At 41.7% G+C, this 23,275-nt stretch overlaps 2 protein-coding genes across 5 annotated transcripts in view; one reads left to right on the forward strand and one right to left on the reverse strand.

The window, feature by feature from the left end:
* The window catches only part of ZNF609 (zinc finger protein 609), a 279,517-nt gene that overhangs the window by 241,984 nt on the left and 14,258 nt on the right, over positions 1 to 23,275 (reverse strand). The window contains exons 2-3 of one of the 3 annotated variants that reach the window (XM_066344155.1): positions 6,021 to 6,161; positions 4,331 to 5,203 (exon numbers count right to left, since the gene is read on the reverse strand). The exons of 1 other annotated variant lie outside the window; for it this stretch is intronic. In XM_066344155.1, coding sequence (XP_066200252.1) covers positions 4,331 to 5,077 — 747 coding nt within the window. In that variant the 5' untranslated portion in view covers positions 5,078 to 5,203; positions 6,021 to 6,161. The remainder of the gene's footprint in view (positions 1 to 4,330; positions 5,204 to 6,020; positions 6,162 to 23,275) is intronic. One more of the 3 variants, XM_066344154.1, reaches the window with a different exon arrangement.
* CSNK1G1 (casein kinase 1 gamma 1) overlaps positions 1 to 23,275 on the forward strand; it is a 505,634-nt gene that overhangs the window by 129,384 nt on the left and 352,975 nt on the right. The gene's annotated exons all lie outside the window — the stretch shown is intronic.

The following is a 23,275-nucleotide window of genomic DNA, read 5'->3' on the forward strand; positions in this document are numbered from 1 at the left end:
CCCTCCTTGAATTACAACACGCAGGTGGAAAACAGAGTTGCTGAGGAAAATATAAATTAGGTTCAGGCTCTACTATACTTAGAGACTACATTTCTGTTCCACATAAATACAAACTTTTAAATTTTTTCCATGAAGGAAAATGCTTGAAGGCATTTGGCTTCAGGAAGCAAGGCTGACTGCTATGCCATTACTAACTGAGAAAGAACAGCTAGAGAAGGAGGAAGGTATAAAGAGAGAAAGCCTGTGTCAGAAGGAATAAAAGAGACCTGACCTTGGTTGGGCAATGACAGATTGCAACATGACAGAATTAAGCTGGAAGGCATAAACTAGGGCAGGAAAACAAAACCAAGGGCAAAGGAAGATGCTCTTAGAACAAAGGATATGAGAGCAAGCATGATCAGAACGCAGAACAGCTAAGCATTTACTTCATGATTTTCTTTGTATTCTAAGTAACAGGGGAAGTGGTAAATAGTATATATGCAGCATTCTGAGAGCAGCAGAAGCAGAGTGTTTCTACCTAGCAAGAGCAAAAGCAGCAGCTAAGGAGGTGAGAGGAGCTTCTGGCTGCAACCTTCTATATCCTTTAGCCAGCAGAGCCACTAGTTTTTTTATATGACTTGAAAAAAAAAGAGTCTCACTTAAACTCCTAGTTTAAGCTTTGACTGTCTGCAGGACAAGAGTCAATACAGATAGATCGCTGCCTTCTGTGGTTTGTAAATTTTTTTTTTCTTGCCTGTCACAGTGGCAATGAAAGCACTCAGCTTGGAACATTCAGACAGGCACCTTTCCTCCTTCCTACTTCCCCTTCCATTCCTAACTTAATTATCAATCAAACTGCAGGCAAGAGCCAGAAGGCTCAATCTTGTTTATTCCTCAATAATCTCCCCATCCCTATCTCTTCAGCTGGCAGGAAGTATGAAGCAGGAGTGTTCAATAACAATTCAGGTCAGCCCTGTGGTGGCGCAGTGGATAAAGCGTCGACCTGGAAATGCTGAGGTCGCCGGTTCGAAACCCTGGGCTTGCCTGGTCAAGGCACATATGGGAGTTGATGCTTCCAGCTCCTCCCCCCTGTCTCTCTCTCTCCTCTCTCTCTGTGTCTTTCTCTCCCTCTCTCTGTCCTCTCTAAAAATGAATAAATAAAATAAAATTTAAAAAAAAAAAAAAAAAAATTCAGGTCAGCAGCAGTTGCTAAGAGCCATCTCTGGACTCTCCTAGAACTTGAGGAAACAACATAGTGAGCCCTTCCAGAGCAAGATACGATGGAGCCAAACGGGGATCCTACGAAGGAAAATCCACATCCTTGGCTATCAGAAAAATTCCCTCAGTCACAACCTAAGACACCTACTTTGATGACAGAGAAGGTCCTGAGATCATTTGAATATTCAAATTGCCTCATTAGCTAGTGGTAGACATGTGACAATTTTATCCTACACCACAAACTCTATTTGTCTTCTCTCCTATTTCAGGGGTGGGGGTGGGGGGCCGCTCCTATCAAGACACTTTCCAAGTATTATGAGGTTTCTTTCTTTATAACAGTTCCCAGCTCAGTGTATGTAATCCCTAGATTATAACAAAATATCTGTTTTGCTATTTTGGTTCTCTGTTGGTTGTCCCCACATGGAAGGGACATTCCAAACCAATTAAGAAATAGGCAAGTCCACATCTGAAGTTTTCAGAGACTCAGCTCATAAGTTATCATACTAATAATCAAACACTGACTGAACACCTATTATGCCCCAAACCCTGGAGTACTTGTTTCTCAAAAGCTGCAAGATTCCTAGCCTTCTTTTCCTTAACTCCACTCTTTTCCTCCTCCCATTCCAGAATCACTCTCTCCCTGCAGTGTTTTCATCTCCTAGCAACATTCAAACATTTATTTAAATAATTATTTCAATGGTTCTTTATGTAAAAGCACCCTCAGAACCAGACTATTCAAAAGGGTTGAGGGAATAGGGAAAGGAACTGAGAAAGCAGGTTTGTGCTTACAGTAACACCCAACTGCATAACAAATGTTCTGCTTTAAAAGTAATTCCCGGCAATTTTCTCTCTTCCAAAACCTGAAGCACAGTCTCTCTCCCTTTTCTTTTTCATTCTACTGCCCCATTCACAATCTCCTTGGAAGACAAGGAAGCTATCTTAATATAGGACAAACTCCCGGGCCACCAAGGTGTATTCTTAGATGAATGGACTGCATCTTTCAGCCCAATTATAATCTGGAGGAGAGCCTCCCAACCACTCTCTGCACTTATCAGAGAAAACAGGTTCCATTGCTTCTCTGTTGGAGATTATTATGAACATTTAGAATTAAATCCAACAGAAGCTAAGCATCGTTAATCCTTTCACCTGTAGAAGATTGCAGCACTGAGGAAAGAGTTCCTAACAGAAAGAAAAATGAAGGCCACTCAGAAGTGAACACTTTTCAGTACCGGAAGAACAATGATTATGAACATGAATACATTGCCAGTTTACTTAAGCCCGATGTAGGGAATAGTCTAATGGGCCTGGAGCAGAAGCAAGAACTCCTGGTACTCCTAGGCCTCTTCAAAACAGTATTATCACCTGACCAGGCGGTGGCGCAGTGGATAGAGCGTTGGACTGGGATGAGGAAGGACCCAGGTTCGAGACCCTGAGGTCGCCAGCTTGAGCGCGGGCTCATCTGGTTTGAGCAAAGCTCACCAGCTTGGACCTGAGGTCGCTGGCTCGAGCAAGGGGTTTCTCGGGCTGCTATAGCCCCCCCCCCCCCCCCCCCCGGTCAAGGCACATATGAGAAAGCAATCAATGAACAACTAAGGTGTCGTAACGAAGAACTGATGATTGATGCTTCTCATCTCTCTCTATTCCTGTCTGTCTGTCCCTATCTCTCTCTCTCTGACTCTCTCTCTCTGTCTCTGTTAAAAACAAAAACAAAAATAGTATTATCCATATGTACCCCAGAGAAAATGGTAACTCACAGCCAGCACAGGATGAGCCCTGCCAGCAACCAGCTGGAACTTAACTCTGCTGAGGTGGACTATAGCATCTGCCACCTAAACATAGGCAGTTTCTCTGGCAGCTGCCACTGGTAAAAAGGAATGAACCACCGTGTTATTAGTGGAAGAAAATTCATATCCCTGTAACCAGGGAAGCCCAGATGTTGCTAAAAGCTGCAGATGTGCCAGAAGCAAAGACCAAAATATCTACAGCAAAAAAGCAGAAGCTACCACTGGAATTCAGGTATTGAGAGGGCACCACCACTCAAACATACACATCTACCCTCGATTTATTAACACTTACATATGGTAATAGGTATTCCCTGTTGCAGCTGGTATAATTAGAGAAAAATCAATTTATACTGCATCTGCTGGGATCAGCTGAAAGCACAGGGTGAGTAGAACAGAGAGCAGAAAATCAGGAGCCAGTGAACAGCTCATCCTCAGGCCAGCTGTTCTGCAGGAAATTTTAAGCTGCCAAGGTTTAAGGCAGCCTGAGCTGACCTAGACTCACACCTACTCTGCTCCAGCCCTGCAAGCTCCATTTCCTGAGACATGAACTGAGGTCATCTTCCCAGAAGAGAGCCCCTCCTGGGGCTACAGGCACTTGTCCTTCCAAGTCAAAGAGAAGGCATGGTATCATCATTAGACTGTTTGGCAGATGTTAAACCACCAGGAGACTGATTCCCAATAGTTGAGGGAGATACCTGGCCAAGAACTATATCGTTAGTGGCCAAAAAAATCTCTTTCAAGGCTAACCTTTCACAGCCACAACACTAACTCATAAGGCCTGATTAAGTACTTCATAGTATAGCCAGTACCTCCTCTTATGTACCAGCCCACGTTATGCACCTTTGCTCTTTGGTACCCACCAATACAATACCTAGTAGACATCATGCTATGGAATTTAAATTTTTTCTCCTCCAGAGACCCAGCAGCACCTTTTATCCCATTAAGGACAGAACTCAACCAAAAGCCTAGTAAGTTTATCAACTTATTATCAATGAATCTGAGAATGAAATGCCTGTCAAGCTGAGAACCACAAAAAGGTTGATGTTTGAGGTGGAACAAAAAACAAAGTAGGAGGTTCTCAACAAGACTTAGAAAATTTATTTTACAAGTAGCTGCCTCCAACAACAAATATTCTTCTTGAAAATGTCCAAGCCTCCTATTAATAAATCTGTAGGGAATCCCCTGATTTGAAACAAAACCATATTATCATTACCAACTGCTATGACCTTATAATTGGTCATTACCCACAAACTAATGAGCATCCCACACAGTGCACATAGCATTTGGTGGTTGGTTAGTCCAGGGCAGTTCTGACTGGCAGTGGACAGCCAGATCTGGCCACCGCTTACCTTTTCAGCCTTGACTTTCTTTAGCGGGCGACACTCATTCTCCCCTTCCTCTGGCTCCGGCTTAGCTCCCAAAGGATTGAGCGCTGCCCCAGGCTCAATAGCTATACTCCCAAGTGGCTCCACAGCTCCTGTATCCACCCCTGCACTTCCATCATACTGACCACCCCGTGCTCCCAAGGGGACTGGCTGAAGGACCCCAGGATCCTTTTCTGAACAAGTCCCCACTCCTTCGCTTCTCTCCTTCTTGCTCTTAGATGAGCTGTTCTCCTTCTCCTTTTTGGAGCCGGCTACACTGCGGGACGCCTTAGCCGCCTTCTCAGAGCCCTTGGGAGCAATAGCAGCAACCAGGCTTCCTGCATTGGCACCATCTCCTGAGCGTCCCTGCACCTCTTTCTTGCTAGCTGCCCCCTCACTTGGAGTGAACAGGGAAGTCCCTGGAGTGGGTTTGCTAGTGTCTTTGCCACTCTTATTCCTTTTGGATTTTGATTTGCCTTCCTTCCCTTGAGGACCTGGCACTGGGGTCACAAACTTGATGTTGTCTGGTAGTGTGGCCACAGCATTGGGAGCTGGTATCCCCACCTCCTTTGAGCCTGACATTTCCAGTTTCTGCTGGTCCTTCTCCAGATCGGCGTCCAGGTCAATGATGAGATTCCCTACTCCAATGTCCCATTCATCCCCACTGTCGTATGTCTCAACCGGGTTTGCATCCACTCCTTTCCCTCCGGAGGCTCCACTGCTCAAGGACATCTTAGAGTCAACGTCCCACCTCAAGATTCAAGGCTCTTCCTTGCCCCAGCTTTCCTATTTTCAGCTTCAGCTATGTTCTCAGACCTGCCACATTGGTCAGTACATGCCCAGTGGACAACATCATTGCTGGAAAAAGAAAATTTAAAGAGCTGTTAAAGGAAACAATACAGGCAAGGAGTCAGCCTGAAATAAACTCCCACACAAAACAGACCCTTTCCTAGGGGCTATCACATCATAACAGACAAGACAAACAAGTTCAACTGTATTTCTAACAGAGTCACATTGAACCAGAGAAAAGTTCATTCCCACTTCATCTCCCCAGGAAAGAGTCCAGTATTTCCAGTTGCCCAGAGATTCTGTGGTAAGTCTTAACTAGAAGTCCTCTAGTTTCCCCTCCCCAAGAGACTTTATTTCTACTACCACTGCCAGCTGGCAATCTTACCTCAATCAATACAAGCCCCGGCATATCACAGATTCAAGTTCTAGCACAATTTTATTACTCACACCCCCTTTTTCTCCTTTCTACTGCTTTAATTATCAGGACTCAGAACATGGACTAGCAAAGGCTTTTAAAGCTCTCTCCTAACAGGGCATGTTCTTACTAAAAGTAATCAAGATTCTTTGTTATTTTGCTATTGGGGGTGAGGTATCTAATTATGAGTAAATACAAATAAAAAAGCAAGCAGAAGAGGGAAAAATACATCAGGACAGGAGACAAAAACTAAAACTAAAAGAGATATTCTCAGTGAGAGGCCTCAATTAACCGATTTAAGTTCAGTTAAATCAGCCTTATTAAACTCTAGATTCAAATTATATCCCAATAGCAGAATTCAATATGGCCTTTCCACCACCCACTAAAGTACCTGTGAAAATACACTGTACACAAACCAAAAAAAAAAAAAAAAGGTTTTACCCTATCAATAACTGAACTACTAGGCCTGACCTGTGGTGGTGCAGTGGATCAAGCGTCGACCTGGAATGCTGAGGTCGCTGGTTCAAAACCCTGGGCTTGCCCGGTCAAGGCACAAATAGGAGTTGATGCCTCCTGCTCCTCCCCCCTTCTCTCTTTCTTTCTCTCTCTTCTCTAAAATGAATAAATAAAAATAATTTAAAAATAAATAAATAAATAACTGAACTACTAAAACAACCGAAAACCTAACACCAGAATGTGGGATAACTCTCCACAATCTTGTATAAGATTGATGGCACTGTATTGGCCTCACCACATGAAATGCATTGGCTAAAGAGGTGGTGGGAGGGAGTAAAAAAGGCAATTTATAGCTCTCCAGTTCCTTAACTCATGAGACCTGAGGACTTTTGTGTCTGTAAAGTCATGGTACACTTTTGACCAGTCACAGGAAAGCAACAAAAGGTGGTAGAAATGTGAAATCTGCACCAAATAAAAGGAAAACCCTCCCAGTTTCTGTAGGATGATGTGGCAGCATATGCACTTGCACAGATGATGATGTAACACTGTGTATACAGCAGAGCAGCCCACGGCCATGCCAGTCGAGATGTGGACAGTACAGAGGAAAGTTCAGTGTGTTCTGTGGCTCGCTAAATTCAAATCTGTGACCAAAGTGCAACGTGAATATCGGCACATTTATAATGAAGCGCCACCACATAGGAATAACATTACTTGGTGGGATAAGCAGTTGAAGGAAACTGGCAGTTTGGTGGAGAAACCCTGTTCTGGTAGGCTATCAGTCAGTGACGGGTCTGTAGAGGCTATACGGGATAGCTACCTAAGGAGCCCTAAAAAATCTGTGCATGAGCCCACATCGAACTGCACTGGATACGTATGAAACTGGGAGAGTTTTCCTTTTATTTGGTGCAGATTTCACATTTGTCGTCTTTTGTTGCTTTCCTGTGACCGGTCAAAAGTGCACCATGACTTTACGGACACACTGTATACCATCCCAGTAGTACTTTATGATAAAGCCAGAGTTCTACTCTTGCTCACTGCCCTGTCCACCATCTTTCTATATCCATTTAGAAAATAATTCTCATAACAGAGCAGGAAGAGCAAACCAGTGGTGGCACAATGAATTCTAAGTGGATTTTTAATGGGTAAATGCTACAGATAGGACAGAGACCATACAAATTGTACTTTTTCACTTTCTCTCTCAGGACAGTGTCAAAGAGCCAGAGTGCAGTTACAAGAGAAGATGTCACCTAGGAGAGCAGAGCTGTACCAAGAGAATGCCTGCTAGCAATAGAGATTTAAAAAGAAAAGTGTGCACACTAATCCGCCATTTAACTGTAGATCTGAGAAGAAAATAATCCTTTACCCAAGTAAAGCTTAGTGCCAACAGTAAGCAAACACTGCTGGCATCAAGTCTACATAGATATTATTTCATAGAAGGATGAGCAAAAAGTGTGCCTATGGTAGGGGAACACGATGTAGGTCCTACGAAAAAAATGCCACCTACAAGGTAAAGGAAACTTAATTCTTGAAGAGTCAGAGAAATATCTCTAAAAATGATCTAGAATTCTGAAGAAATTTTAAGTAAAATGTTTGGAATTCTCAACACTACATAAGACTTAACCTTGGCCCTGGCTAGCTGGCACAGTGATAGAGCGCAGCCAGTGTGTGGACATCCGGGGTTCAATTCCCGGTCAGGGAACATGGGAGAAGCAACCATCTGCTTCTCTACTCCTCCCCCTCTCACTTTTCTCTCTCTCTACCCTTCCTGCAGCCATGGCTTGATTAGAGCAGTTGGCCCTGGGCGCTGAGGATGGCTCCATGGCCTCAGCCTCAGGAACTAAGAAAAGCTCGGTTGAAGCAATGGAGCAATGGCCCCAGATGGGCAGAGTATCACCCCTAGTGGGCTTGCCAGGTGGATCCCAGTTGGGGCGCATGCGGGAGTCTGTCTCTGCCTCCTTTCCTCTCACTGAATTAAAAAAAACGACTTACCCTCTATGAAATAGTAGTGTAGTACTTATTTGTTCATTCAGTCCAAAAAAATTGGTGTTAATTGCCTACTGTGTGCCAGGCACTAACTAAGTGCTGGGAATACAACAGCGAGTAAGACAGTGGAACATGGTACTTAAAATAATTCTATTATGAAGGGCAGAGAACATATCTAGAAAAGAGAATACCAACTGAATCTGCCCTATAGAGGAGTATTAAAGCATAGTTCTTACCAACATCATAATTTATGACCTCAGCAACCTTTGCAATTGTGACTAGGCTTAAGAGCATAACCATATTCATCTAAAGCAGGGGTCCCCAAACTTTTTACACAGGGGGCCAGTTCACTGTCCCTCAGACCATTGGAAGGCCGGACTATAAAAAGAATATGACAACAGCGAAGATCTGGAAACAGCCCAAGTGTCCATCAGTGGACGAGTAGATTAAAAAGCTTCGATACATATATACTATGGAATACTACTCAGCCATAAGAAATGATGACATCGGCCTGACCAGGTGGTGGCGCAGTGGATAAAGCGTCGGACTGGGATGCGGAAGGACCCAGGTTCGAGACCCTGAGGTCGCCAGCTTGAGCGCAGGCTCATCTGGCTTGAGCAAAGAGCTCACCAGCTTGGACCCAAGGTCGCTGGTTCCAGCAGGGGGTTACTCGGTCTGCTGAAGGCCCGTGGTCAAGGCACATGTGAGAAAGCAATCAATGAACAACTAAGAAGTCACAACACGCAACGAGAAACTGATGATTGATGCTTCTCATCTCTCTCCGTTCCTGTCTGTCTGTCCCTGTCTATCTCTGCCTCTGTAAAAAAAAAAAAAAAAAAAGAAATGATGACATCGGATCATTTACAACAACATGGATGGACCTTGATAACATTATACTGAGCGAAATAAGTAAATCAGAAAAAACTAAGAACTGTATGATTCCATACAGAGGTGGGACATAAAAATGAGACTCAGAGACATGGACAAGAGTGTGGGGGTTACAGGGTGGGGGGGGAGGAGATTGAGAGGGTTGGGGGAGGGGAGGGGCACAAAGAAAAGCAGTTAGAAGGTGACGGAAGACAATCGGACTTTGTGTGATGGGAATGCAGCATAATCAAATGTCAAAATAACCTAGAGATGTTTTCTCTGAACATATGTACCCTGATTTATCAATGTCACCCCATTAATTAAAAAAAACAACTATGAACAAATCCCTATGCACACTGCACATCTTATTTTAAAGTAAAAAAACAAAACGGGAACAAATACAATATTTAAAATAAAGAACAAGTAAATTTAAATCAACAAACTGACCAGTATTTCAATGGGAACTATGCTCCTCTCACTGACCACCAATGAAAAAGGTGCCCCTTCCGGAAGTGCGGCGGGGGCTGGATAAATGGCCTCAGGGGGCTGCATGTGGCCTATGGGCCGTAGTTTGGGGACCCTTGATCTAAGGCCTACCAACTTTCCTCTAGAGCTGCACTATCATTAGCATGTGATTTAACCATTAAAATAACCCCATGTTTACTTATCCTTGAAAAAAACAATAACACTTTCAAAAGACCTTCCTCTAAAAAAAAAAAAAAAAAACCCTTCCTCTGGGAAGCAGAATGGTAATAGAAGAGAGACTCTGAAGGTATATGTAAAGGAAAGAATATAAAGTACATAAAAATGTTAGTGCACAATCTGACAGTTCTTTGCTGTACTGGCTGATGTCATATGGAGACAAGAAAAAAATCCTATCTTCCTTTAGAAAGGACAAAAACTGGGCCAACCTCAGACTGCTCTGCAATATCAAATGTTAAAAGAAAATGAAAAAAATCTATAAAATTTTTAAGAGAACAAGTTGTTAATCTGGAGTCTTACACTGAATCAGGTTGTCATGTGTAAAGGCAGTAGACTTTCAGTTATGTAAGAATACATACATATACATCCACCTTGTTAAAATTATCTGAAGCACTCAAGTCAGTTTAGTATAGCATAAATTTGAATAATTCTTATAATTATTTTGTTTTTTTCTAGTAAGCATGAAATATTGCCATTATTATTATTTTTTAATTGTGCTACTTCTCAAGAGGGAACTGGAGGTGAAGAGTCGGTGCTCATTTCCAGGTCAACCTCTAAAGTGAGATAGTCACTAAATGGAGGGATCTCTAGAAGAATATGTAGTCAAAGACCAGAGCCATTTCATAAGAGAAAAGGTGTTATAAACTGGTATTCTTTAGTCTGGAAAGAATATGGAGAGAAACAGCCCAGTTAGCTTTAATTATAATACAGAGGGAAACAGCCTGGTTAGCTCTAATTATATGATGATTGTAACATGGAAGAAAGAAATTTATTCTGTGATGTTAAGGGTAGAAACAGGACCAGTGAGTAGAAGTTACAGGAAGATGTTTAACTCAGGAAAAAAATTAACCTGAGAGTTCGAACAATGACCCACAATGCTTAATGAAGCCATAGCATTATCACTGAAAGTAGTACTGGGCAGGAAAAGCATAGTCACCTGTCAATCAAATTACATAAAGAATTCCTCTATTGCCTGACTTGTGGTGTGTAGTGGATAAAGTGTCAATCTGGAACACCAGTTTGAAACCCTGGGCTTGCACGGTAAAGACACATATGAGAAGAAACTATGAGTTGATGCTTTCTGCTCCTCTCTCCCATCTCCTCTCCACCTTGCTCTCCCACTTCCCCCCTCTAAAATCAATAAATAAAATCTTTTTTAAAAAAGAATTCCTCTATGAATGGTAAGGGTAGTCTGAACATAACTAAAGCCTTTTCTAAATCTGTAATTCTATTAATGTAGCTATGAAAAAGTATTTTCCCCATGAGAAAAGTACCCAGAATTTCTGAATGACCAGAGTGCAAGGAAAACATAGTATGAGGACTGATCTTTAGTAGTACTGATGTTCTTTACAGAACCACTGTCCTATTTTTGAGGGTGTTAAGAGTTTTCATAAATACCACTTTCAACCAGGTGACTTTTCAGAAATCTGGCTTTCCAAACCCAGCAGGCTTCATAGTAACTTTGGTGGTACATTTCCAAAGACACACTGTAAAATTGCCAAGGATTCTTTAATCAGACTGGCTGCAGCAGCCAAACCACTTCCCATCTGCTCCCTACAGCATCCCAGGCTTTACACAGCTAATAATCAACTCTCTGACAGGTCATTGCAGAGATGTTTAACCCCAGGAGGTAGGGCAACTAACATGCTAGCTGGAAATGAAAAGCACTGACCTCATGTTTCCATGGCAGAGAAAGTGCAGAATCAGGAGGACCAACACCTTACAGAGAACACAAGGCACTTCCAATCTGCAAGAGCTTCTGTAAATATTTTCCTCTCTCTTCTCTCCTGCTAATTATACTCCACTTCCCTACTTAGGACCACAAGACTCTGGAATTCCTTGTCAGCACCATTTGTGCCTTGTTCTTGCACCTGATCTCCTCTCTATGGGGACCAAGCTAGGTCATGACAATCATTCCCCATACCCTGTACCGATAAAGACAGGAGTTCAAATTCCAGTTTCTGTTCTAGAACTCAACTCAATCTCTCAGACTCCCAGCCCACAGGCTGGTTTGTAATCACCATTTCAGGTCATTAATTGCTTTTCTAGGTAACATGCCATAGATCACAACACTCAAGAATGAACAAAGCTATAAAAGGGGGGAGGGTAGTCCTCATGTGAGGTCTCTGCCCTGGCGAGAGGACAAAAGCAGCAACTGCCCTTACTTAAGTGCAAGTAAGAATAGTACTTGTCTTTCCACCCAGATAGAGCTCTGTATCCAACCTAGAGGGTTTCAAAGACAGGATTCTCTTTAATTGCTAACTATCCACAAATAATATGGTCTAAGTAGCAAGTTGTCCAATATTGCTCTATTGTTAATTTATCTGTCACCACTTCTCCTTATGGTTTTGTTTAAAAATTTTATTTACTGATTTTAGAGAGAAAGGGAGAGAGAGAGAACAGAGATCGAACTGGCAACCTCTGCGTCTCAGGATGATGCCACCACCCGAACTATCCAGCCAGATCTCCTTACAGGTTTTAAATCAATCTTCTTATAGGCTTGGACCCGAGCAAGTCACAGCTGTGTGTAATCTGCTTGGAACCACAAAGGTCATATACATTTGGATGTGAAGGTATCTGTCAGGCTAGATAGTTCCCTCTAAAAGCTGTATGAACAAAGAAAAAAAAAATGCTCTACTCGCCTGACCAGGCGGTGGCGCAGTGGATAGAGCATTGGACTGGGATGCAGAGGACCCAGGTTCGAGACCCCGAGGTCACCAGCTTGAGCGCGGGCTCATCTGGTTTGAGCAAAAAGCCCACCAGCTTGAACCCAAGGTTGCTGGCTCCAGCAAGGGGTTACTCGGTCTGCTGAAGGCCCACGGTCAAGGCACATATGAGAAAGCAATCAATGAACAACTAAGGTGTTGCAACGCGCAATGAAAAACTAATGACTGATGCTTCTCATCTCTCTCCGTTCCTGTCTGTCTGTCCCTGTCTATCCCTCTCTCTCTCTGAAAAAAAAAAAAGAAAGAAAGAAAAAATGCTCTACTCAGGAATGTAGCAGCATGGTGTAGGAAAAAGAGCGCAAGGAACTTAGAATCAAGAGATGTGATTTCTGGACTCAAATTTCCATTGACCATAGCCAGATTGCAGCGAAGTTCTTCATTAAATATTAATTTTTTTCATTATAAAATGGAAGGAGAATCCATCATGATTCTAAGCATATTATGAGAATATAAAACTAAAAAACAGAAGACAACTCAGAAGTATAAAATAACCCATATATTCTCATAATGTTCTAGTGTCTGAACTTAAAGAGATGTTTCAAGTTATATGTTGTAGAAAGCATCTAAGATATTAAAAAATGTTTAAAAATATTTTTTATAAATTAAATTATAGGTAGTACTGATATTCATTTGAATTCTATGAAAGAAAATGACCATCCTTTCTTCTTCAATGAATTCAGTGGTCTGTGTTCTACCTTTATGGTATTCCCTTTATGTGTGGCTTATAAAACTCTATAGTATAGTGACTGACAAAAAAAAAAAATTCCATCTTGCTTCAAAAATCTCTCAGTGCCCAGGTACTAATCTAAAGGCTCATGGTTTTAAATCAGCACTATCTCTTCACCAACTGTTCCAATCCACTAGTATGTTGACCACACTGACAGGACAGGCCTTCAATTCTAAATTCTGTGAGATTCAAGGGTTTGATGTCCAGGGAACTGTCAATAAACCAATGGGATACAGCAAGGTTCTTAGAAGAAAACCATATCATACTATTTTCCCTGAATTCCAGATGCTACCTTGAAATCACTTTGTACTTAGCCAACCTCAGGTGAGGCTAGTACAACATGTAAACCATCCTCAGAGATGCTGAGCTTACCCAGCTGGAAGAACAGGCATCTCCCTCTCCACCTGCCACGCTTCACAGGAGCTCGCTAATCAACTCAATTTCTACCTAGGGCTCTAACAAGAAACAATCAACTTTTCCTTTGGGTCTCTCCCTTAATTTATTACATTAATTACTGTAACAAAGGAACTGTGTCATCTCTTCAAGTACCATAGCTCTCAGCTTATATCACCAATGGGGATCAGATAAAGAACAGACTAACAGTGCCAATTTGAGAAGAGAGATCCAATTCAATAGGGTTCATCTGACCATGTGTCACCTAAGGACATAAAAGTAAAAGTGTGACATCTCTCAGTCTCTGAGTGTTTATATGCTGCATCTCATGAACAGTTTTTTTTGTTTGTTTGTTTTTTACAGAGACAGAGAGAGTCAGAGAGAGGGACAGACAGACAGGAACGGAGAGATGAGAAGCATCATTAGTTTTTCGTTGCACATTGCGATATCTTAGTTGTTCATTGATTGCTTTCTCATATGTGCCTTGACCGTGGGTCTTCAGAAGATCGAGTAACCCCTTGCTCGAGCCAGTGACCTTTGGTCCAAGCTGGTGAGCTTTTTGCTCAAACCAGATGAGCCCACGCTCAAGCTGGCAACCTTGGGGTCTCGAACCTGGGTCCTCGGCATCCCAGTCCAACGCTCTATCCACTGTGCCACCGCCTGGTCAGGCTCATGAACAGTTTTGTTCCTTTTTTGTTTTGTTTTGTTTTTAGCAAGCAAGAGAGAGAAGAAAGGAGAGAGATAATAAGCATCAAGTCCTAGTTGTGGCAAGTTAGTTGTTCACTAATTCCTTCTCATACGTGCCTTAACCTGGGGGCTTCGACCAAGCCAGTGACCCCTTGCTCAAGCCAATGGCCTTGGGCTCAAGCCACAGACCATGGGATCATGTGAGTGACCCCACGCTCAAGCTGGTGAGCCTACATTCAAGCCAGCAACCTTGGAGTCTCAAACCTGGGACCTCGGTGTCCCAAGTCAACACTCTATCCACTGTGCTACCACTGTTCAAGTTCATGAATAGTTTCAAGGCCCTCACAGATTGCTATTCTCAAAGATTATGAAGCTTGACCTGTTTCATTTCACATAAGCAAGTGACACTTCCACCAGGACTATTCAACAGGGCTTAGGTTTAGAGCTTTGGTGTTTGTTGATACTGTTCTGTGCCAGCATACAACTCACAACAGGCTGAACAACATGCTGAATATGTAGACAACTCAATCCCAATTCTATAAGGATTTGTTTGGTGGAACTAGTCCACAGAGAAAACCCCTACCAAGGCCTATGTGTGAGTAGGCCAAGATCATCTAAAGTAAACAATAAAGAGCCCTGGCCAGATAGCTAAGTTGGTCAGTGTTGCTTTGATACACCAATGCTGCAGGTTCAATCCCCGGTCTGGGCACTTACAAGAATCAATCAATAAATGCATAAATAATTCCCCCCCCATCCTCACTCTCTAAAATCAATAATAATAATTTTTAGCCTGACCAGGCGGTGGCACAGTGGATGGAGCGTCAGACTGGGATGCGGAAGGACCCAGGTTCGAGACCCTGAGCTCGTCAGCTTGAGCACGGGTTCACCTGGTGTGAGCAAAGCTCAGCAGCTTGGACCCAGGGTCGCTGGTTACTCGGTCTGCTGAAGGCCCACAGTTAAGGCACATATGAGAAAGCAATCAATGAACAACTAAGGTGTTGCAATGAAAAAACAGATGATTGATGCTTCTCATCTCTCTCCATTCCTGTCTGTCTGTCCCTATCTATCCCTCTCTCTGTCTCTTTAAAAAAAAAATTAAAAATAAAGAAATCCATCATTCTCCCTCCCCTAATAATGAGGGCTATGTAGCCATTTATAATTTAGTTCTTATTCCTAAAAGTAAGCTTTCTGTGCTAAAGAGAAAGAGGTTTGTCAACTTCTCAGAAAAAAAGTGAACATTGGAAATAGCTAGGAATCATGAGATCTAAGAAATTAGCCTTCCATACAAAAGTGTATCAAAGCTTTTCTGTATCTCACTCTCCTCATTTCAAAAATAGGGAATGAGGCAAGTTCAAAGGCATAAGAGAAAAAGAAAAACTTAAGCATTTTTCAAGAAATACAGGAATTACCTTCACTTTCTAAATACTAGACCAAAATTTCTTACACAAGAACTACTATCATCTAGTAACTCTGAAGAGCAAAGAAAACATCTCTATCAAAAGATAACATACGCCTGACCTCTGGTGGCACAGTGGATAAAGCGTCGACCTGGAAATGCTGAAGTCGCTGGTTCGAAACCCTGGGCTTGCCTGGTCAAGGCACATATGGGAGTTGATGCTTCCAGCTCCTCCCCCCCTTCTCTCTCTCTCTCTCTCTCCCTCTCTGTCTTTCTTTCTCTCTTCTCTAAGAATGAATAAATAAAATTTAAAAAAAAAAAAAAAAAAAAAAAAAAAAAGATAACATACACCGCCTGACCAGGCGGTGGTGCAGTGGATCAAGCATCCGACTGGGATGCGGAAGACCCAGGTTCAAAACCCCAAGGTCTCCAGCTTGAGCGCGGGCTCATCTGGTCTGAGCAAAAGCTCACCAGCTTGGACCCAAGGTCGCTGGCTTGAGCAAGAGTTTACTCAGTCTGCTATAGCCCCCCGGTCAAGGCACATATGAGAAAGCAATCAATGAACAACTAAGGTGTCGCAACGAAAAACTGATGATTGATGCTTCTCATCTCTGTTCATTCCTGTCTGTCCCTATCTAGCCCTCTCTCTGACTCTCTCTCTCTGTCTCTGTAAAAAGAAAAAAAAAGATAACATACACCATTAGACTAGCCACAGGAAACGGTGAAATCCACAAGTATATAGTACATCCTTAAGAATATCTAAGCCATCTCTACTTCTCCAGCATTGCCTCACGGCCACACTCTGTCTTCTGCACCCCACTCCCATCTTAATGCTTCATGGCCTTTACCTGAAAGACACTCCCAATGCACCTCTCAATGTGTGATGATTTAATATTTGTTTCCACCACCAGACTGCAAGCACCTTGTTTACCACTGTATTCAAAGAACAGTATTTGGTTCACAGTCTGCCCTCAAATATTTTTGTCAATAAATGAGTGAAAGACCCTGGCCTGTTGGCTCAGTGGTAGAGAATCAGCCCTGGTGTGTGAAGTCTCGGTTTTGATTGCCAGTCAAGGCACACAGGAGAGGTGCCCATCTGCTTCTCCACCCCTCCCCCTCTCCTTTCTCTCTGTCTCTCTCTTCCCCTCCCACAGCCAGGGCTCCATTGCAGCAAGGTTGGCCTGTGCGCTGAGGATGGCTCCAAGGCCTCCACCTCAGGCACTAGAATGGCTCTGGCTGCAGCGGGGCAATGCCCCAGATGGGCAGGGCATTGCCCCCTGGTGAGCATGCCAGGTGGATCCCTGTCGGTCGGGTGCATGTGGGAATGCGGGAGTCTGTCTGACTGCCTCCCTGCTTCTAACTTCGGAGAAATACAAAATGAATGAATGAATGAATGAACAAACACTGCTTTCCTCCATGCACAGAATCATAACTGACTAGGCTGCCACATCTCCTCTCTATTCTTACTTCAGCTTGAACTGTCACTATAAACTGTCTCAATTACCTGTCAATCCTCAAACTACTAGAACACAGGATGGATTCCTCTCTCTGGGATAAAGAATGCAGATTCTGCCTGACCTGTGGTGGCACAGTGGATAAAGCCTCAACCTGGAATGCTGAGGTCGCTGGTTCAAAACCCTGGGCTTGCCTGGTCGAGGCACATATGGGAGTTGATGCTTCCTGCTGCTCCTCCCTTTCTCTCTCTTTCTCTCTCTTTCTCTCTCCTCTCTAAAATGAATAAATAAATAAATAAAGAATGCAGATTCAACAAGAGTCTAGGGGGAAGATAACAAAACAAAACAGTCCTCACATTTCTTAAATGCCTAATTGTTCCTGACTATTCTCTTAGCCTTCAAACAGTCTCATCCACACCTAGCTGCTTCCCAAAATAGGGCAAGTCCACAAATCAGGTATTCTAGATATAATCAACTCCTGAGAGCACTCATATATATACTAAAATGTATGACGAGTCAGACAATCAGCCTTAAACCATCCAGTCGCCACATTTTAAACACCTCTGAATTAAAGGTGACAGAAGTTGGAAAAGCGGTCATGTCTGGGAGGGGGTGAGTAACTGAGGAAGCATGAGAAAACCTGGTGAGTGCGGAAAATGTTTGTATCTTGAATACTATGGTGGTTATATATGGGAATATCGAGTTATACACTAACAATTAGTGTACTAATGTAATTTATTCTTATTATACTTCCAAAAATAAAATAAAATAGTAAGTACCTATGAACAAGAAAACTGCATTGCTGGATCATGGTCCTGGTCCTAAAGAAGTCCTTTATGTAAGGTAAAAAGAAATCATGCCATCAATCTTTTTTTTTTTTTTTTTAATAGGGACAGAGAGAAAGTCAGAGAGAGGGATAGATAGGGACAGACAGACAGGAACGGAGAGAGATGAGAAGCATCAATCACCAGTTTTTCGTTAGGAGACCTTAGTTGTTCATTGATTGCTTTCTCATATGTGCCTTGACCGCGGGCCTTCAGCAGACCGAGTAACCCCTTGCTCGAGCCAGCAACCTTGGGTCTAAGCTGGTGAGCTTTTGCTCAAACCAGATGAGCCCACGCTTAAGCTGGCGACCTCGGGGTCTCGAACCTGGGTCCTCTGCATCCCAGTCCGACACTCTATCCACTGCACCACCATCTGGTCAAGCCCCATCAATCTTCTTAGGTTAGAATATTTAAGGGGATGGTAAGAAGAAAAAAAAAGAAAGAAATGGTTAAAAAAGGGAAAAGAAAGTAACTGCTTAAGCATTGCCGTATGTTTGACTATTTTATATGATTTACAGATCTGTTTTGGAGAGATTGAAAGAATTCATTAGTGACAGAGACAGTAACAAACCAAAATAATGTCATTAATGATATTAAAACCTGGAAAAAAATTAAAATTGTACAAGAAAATATAACAGCAGTATACTAAGTGGCTGAATAATAAACAATCCTTAACATAATAAAGAGTACTGATTGATCTAAAATTTTGTCATAACTATGTGAGGGGAATTTGATAAAAGTGGGAGGACAATAGAAGAGCATATTATTTATTACTTAGAAATATGGGGTCTAGCCTGTGAGGGCGCAGTGAATAAAGCATCGACCTGGAACGCTGAGGCTGCCGGTTCAAAACTCTAGGCTTGCCTGGTCAAGGCATACATGGGAGTTGATGCTTCCTGCTCCTCCCCCTTCACTGTCTCTCTCTCTCCCCTCTCTAAATTGAATAAATAAAATCTTTAAAAATATATATATGGGAAGAAATACAAGAAAAAGACTAAAAAGTTTAAAGCAGTTGCCTGTTGGGAGTGAGACATAGTGGTGGGAAGGGGTAAATAATAGATTGCTGCTTTTCACTGAAAGCCATAGTACTATTTGACTTTTAATTTAAAGTTCGTGGGAAGAGAAAAAAATATTACATGTATAATTTGACAAATAAAACATTTTAAAATAGTTTTACAAAAGGTTCAGAATATATTGATGCTATTTGACTTATGATGGGATTACATCCTGATAAACCCATAATAAGTTGCAAAATCTAAGTCAAAAATGCATTTAATACACCTAAAGCTACTGAACATAACAGTTTTGGCCTAGCCTACCTTAAACGTGCTCAGATCACCTACATTTGGGCAAAATCATCTCACTGCCACCGCCCAGCATCATGAGAGAACTGTATGGCATATCAGTAGCCTAGGAAAAGATCAAAATTCAAAGTACGGTTTTTACTGAATGTTTTTGCACCATTGTAAAGTTGAAAAATCATAGGATGAACTGTTAAGTTGGGTACTGTCTCAGCAGAAGTGATGCAGGTGTGGCTATACTGGGGCAACATGAGGGACCTTTGTGGTGATGGAACTGTTCCACATCTTGACTGTGGTGGTAATAAAATTGCATAAAACTAAATATACACATTCATAAATGGGTACAAGTGAAACTGGGGAAATCTGAATGATAGGTGTCTTGTATCAATGTCAATATACGATTATGATATTGTACTACAGTTCTGCAAGATGTTACAATCATAGAAAATTGTGGAAAAAAGGTACAAGGGATCCCTCTGTATTATTCTTAAAACTGCATGAGACTCCACAATTACCTCAAAATAAAAAGTTTAATTAGAAAACCGTCTTGACCTTATTTTTAATTTCTACTTCCTCTAAGGTTAACATTTTATTTACTTACTGTTGATAAGAGCAACCCAAGAACTAAGCTCAATTCATTTCTAACTCACTATCCAATACAGTAGCCTAAGAATTGATAAATAAATCTGTATGTTCTTCTCTTCACTTGATAGGATTTTATATTTCCTCTGTCTTTAAAACTGAAGATTTTGGTTTTTTACATGTCTTCATCAAAGCCTTCAATCCTATGATCAGCAGCTCTGATTTGTATTTCTTGGGATCAATAGAATAGAGTTATCACAAACATAGACCATCTTTAGTTTTCCATAGAGGGGAGTTTATTTTTATCTTTATTTAGTTCTGATTCTCTTCCAAATGATGTCAATCATTTCCCTGGCAGCACAGAGTTAATTTTTCTAGGAATACCTTACCAAGATTCCTAGTCTCTTTTGGGGACTACAATTGTCAAATAGAAGTTAATCATGCTAAGAAAATGGTTTGGACTTTCTGCCTCTTTTTAAATGTAATACTTGTCTACAGTGAAGCTAATCTATTTTTTTATCTCCCACATAGAAGACATTCTTTCCATCTACACACAACAGCCAAGATAGCCTCAAGTATAACTATAATTTGGGAATCTGACTACCTGAAAGAGCTTAAAATTTAAATATGTCACATATGGAAAACATTTATTAAAGTATCAAATAAGATGAATGTTGCTGCCTAAACTCTTGTACCTAGAAAAACTTATCAACACAGTTTTTGGAGGTAATGTCATGAGAAACCAGCACATGCAAAAACAAAAAAATAAAACAAGGAAGGAGACAGAAAAGCTCCATTCTGCTCTTTACTCTCGCCTACTCCCATAGATGAGACAAACTCAAGCAAATCACTGCACTTACTTGAGCCTCAGTCATTTCACCTGTAAAAAGCTGATATAATTAATACACCATATACAGTGTAATACTCTCAGTAGGAACTAGAATAGCACTCTACCATCAAACTCATTAATATCCCTGCAGCAAAATGAGTATTTACTTGAAATAAAACCAAAAAAGACTGTAAGTAGCCGATTAGTTGAATAAGATTGTGCCTACCTTACAAAAAAACTTTGTTTTCAGTTTTTGTGTTTTAGAACCGCAGAGAATGGACTATGGAACTATAGAAGTGTTCACAGTCATAAAATCAGTTTGCTAATACACACAAAACATTTTTTTTTTTGTATTTTTTCTGAAGCTGGAAACGGGGAGAAACAGACTCCCACATGCGCCCGACTGGGATCCACCCGGCACGCCCACCAGGGGGCGAAGCTCTGCCCACCAGGGGGCGATACTCTGCCCCTCCGGGGCGTCGCTCTGTTGCGACCAGAGCCACTCTAGCGCCCGGGGCAGAGGCCAAGGAGCCATCCCCAGTGCCCAGGCCATCTTTGCTCCAATGGAGCCTCGCTGCAGGAGGGGAAGAGAGAGAGACAGAGAGGAAGGAGAGGGGGAGGGGTGGAGAAGCAGATGGGCGCCCCTCCTGTGTGCCCTGGCCAGAAATCGAACCCAGGACTTCTGCACGCCAGGCCGACGCTCTACCACTGAGCCAACCGGCCAGGGCCCACACAAAACATTTTTGCCCTTTCTATGACTAGTTTTTAAATAGCCTTTGGACTGACTTTTATAGATTTTTCCAAATTAAATAATGTCCACTGGTAACAACTCTATCCACACACAATTGTTAATCATTTGTCAATGACTTCTCTTTATGCAAACTAACCCAATGCTAGCCCCAATAAGTTATATGAATGGTACCAAGTAATCTCTATCCTTAATTTACATTTTACCGATTTTCCAATATAGTTTTTAGTCCCTCTACCTCCAAACCCTTGTTATTGAGAGAATAACATTTGAAATATACACCACTCTGAGTTGTAGTAATCATGCTACTTACCACTTAAAGTGATACGCTTTCACTAACAGTTCCAATTTATTCTTGAATTTTCTAAATTCTTGAATGAATAAATGTGATTTGATCAAATTTATTGATTTGATCAGGAAAGCCTACGCAGCTAAAAAAAAAAGGTGTTGGAAATACTAAATAAATGTTAACATTTCTCAGATAATACCTAAGAGTTCTTTATATCTTTCTGAGCTTTAAAAATGATTAATCTGCCTGACCTGTGGTGACGCAGTGGATAAAGCGTTGACCTGGAATGCTGAGGTTGTCGGTTCAAAACCCTGGGCTTGCCAGGTCAAGGCACATATGGGAGTTGAAGCTTCCTGCTCCTCCCCCCTTTCTCTCTCTCTCTCTCTCTCTCTCTCTCAATCTCTCTCTCTCTCCTCTAAAATGAATAAATAAATAAAAATAATTAAAAAAATAAAATAAAATAAAAATGATTAATCTTTTCTAATCAGGAAAAAAAAAAGAACATTAAGCATCTACTATCATTTGACTTGGCAGTCTTTTTAAACTTATGGGAGGGGGGGAACACAGAAATGGAACTTTGTAATATTTTCATCTCTGAATGGATCTTTCACCATAAGTAGTCTCACCAATTTCCTAGCTGTCTTGCCATTTTTAACATGCCTTCTAAAACAACAGTAAACTCGTACCATTAGTTTTGCAAAGAGGTTTATCAAATTCATCTTTTTTTTTCTTTTCACCTAATTTGTAAGTGGCACTCAACTATCATCACTTTGCAGGCTTCTTGTGGCCTTGACTGAAAATGTTTCTAATTTTTTCAAAGATGGCTTTCACCTCTCCACAGCCTCTAAGACTATGCCAAATAGCCATCTGTTCTGAATGGTTCTTTTAATCCCTTGCTGTCTTTTGACAGGGACTTCCAATATGACAGTTTAAAAAAAAAAATTTTATTTATTGATTTAGTGAGAGGGGAAGGGAGTGAGAGAGGGAACGAGGGAGGGAGAAAAAGAGTTAGAAACATCAATCCATCCTGTATGTGCCCTGACTGGGGATCAAACCAGCAACCTCTGCGCTTTGGGACGATGCTCTAACCAACCGGCTATCTGGTCAGGGCCTAATAAGATAGTTTTTAAGTCTTTAAGCTTCCAGTAGGTTTTTTTTGGTTATTTACCTTTTTAATCTTTCTTTCCACTTTTCCTAATGTACATATTTGACCACAGCTTGATTTTTTTTTTTTTTTAGAATTGCTTTTCTTTTTTAAATTTTCTTTTTAATTTATTTTAGAGAGGAGAGAGAGTGAGACAGAGAGAGAGAGAGAGAAAGGGGGGAGGAGCAGGAAGCATCAACTCCCATATGTGCCTTGTCCAGGCAAGCCCAGGGTTTCGAACCGGCGACCTCAGCATTCCAGGTTGACACTTTATCCACTGCACCACCACAGGTCAGGCATACAGCTTGATTTCTTAAAAAATATTTTATTAATTTGAAAGAAACATCGATCTGTTGTTCCACCCACTTATGCATTAAATGGCTGATTCCTGTATGTGAGAAAACTAGGGATCAAACCCAAAACCCTGGCACATTGGGACAATACTCTGACCAACTGAGCTACCTAGACCCTGGGCCACAGCTTCTTTTCTTTTTCTTTTTTCACAGAGACAGAGAGTCAGAGATACGGACAGACAGACAGGAAGGGAGAGAGATGAGAAGCATCAATTCTTTGTTGCAGCACCTTAGTTGTTCACAGATTGCTTTCTCATATGTGCTG

Source organism: Saccopteryx leptura, chromosome 6, assembly GCF_036850995.1.
Source record: "Saccopteryx leptura isolate mSacLep1 chromosome 6, mSacLep1_pri_phased_curated, whole genome shotgun sequence".
Classification (NCBI taxonomy): Eukaryota; Metazoa; Chordata; class Mammalia; order Chiroptera; family Emballonuridae; genus Saccopteryx; species Saccopteryx leptura.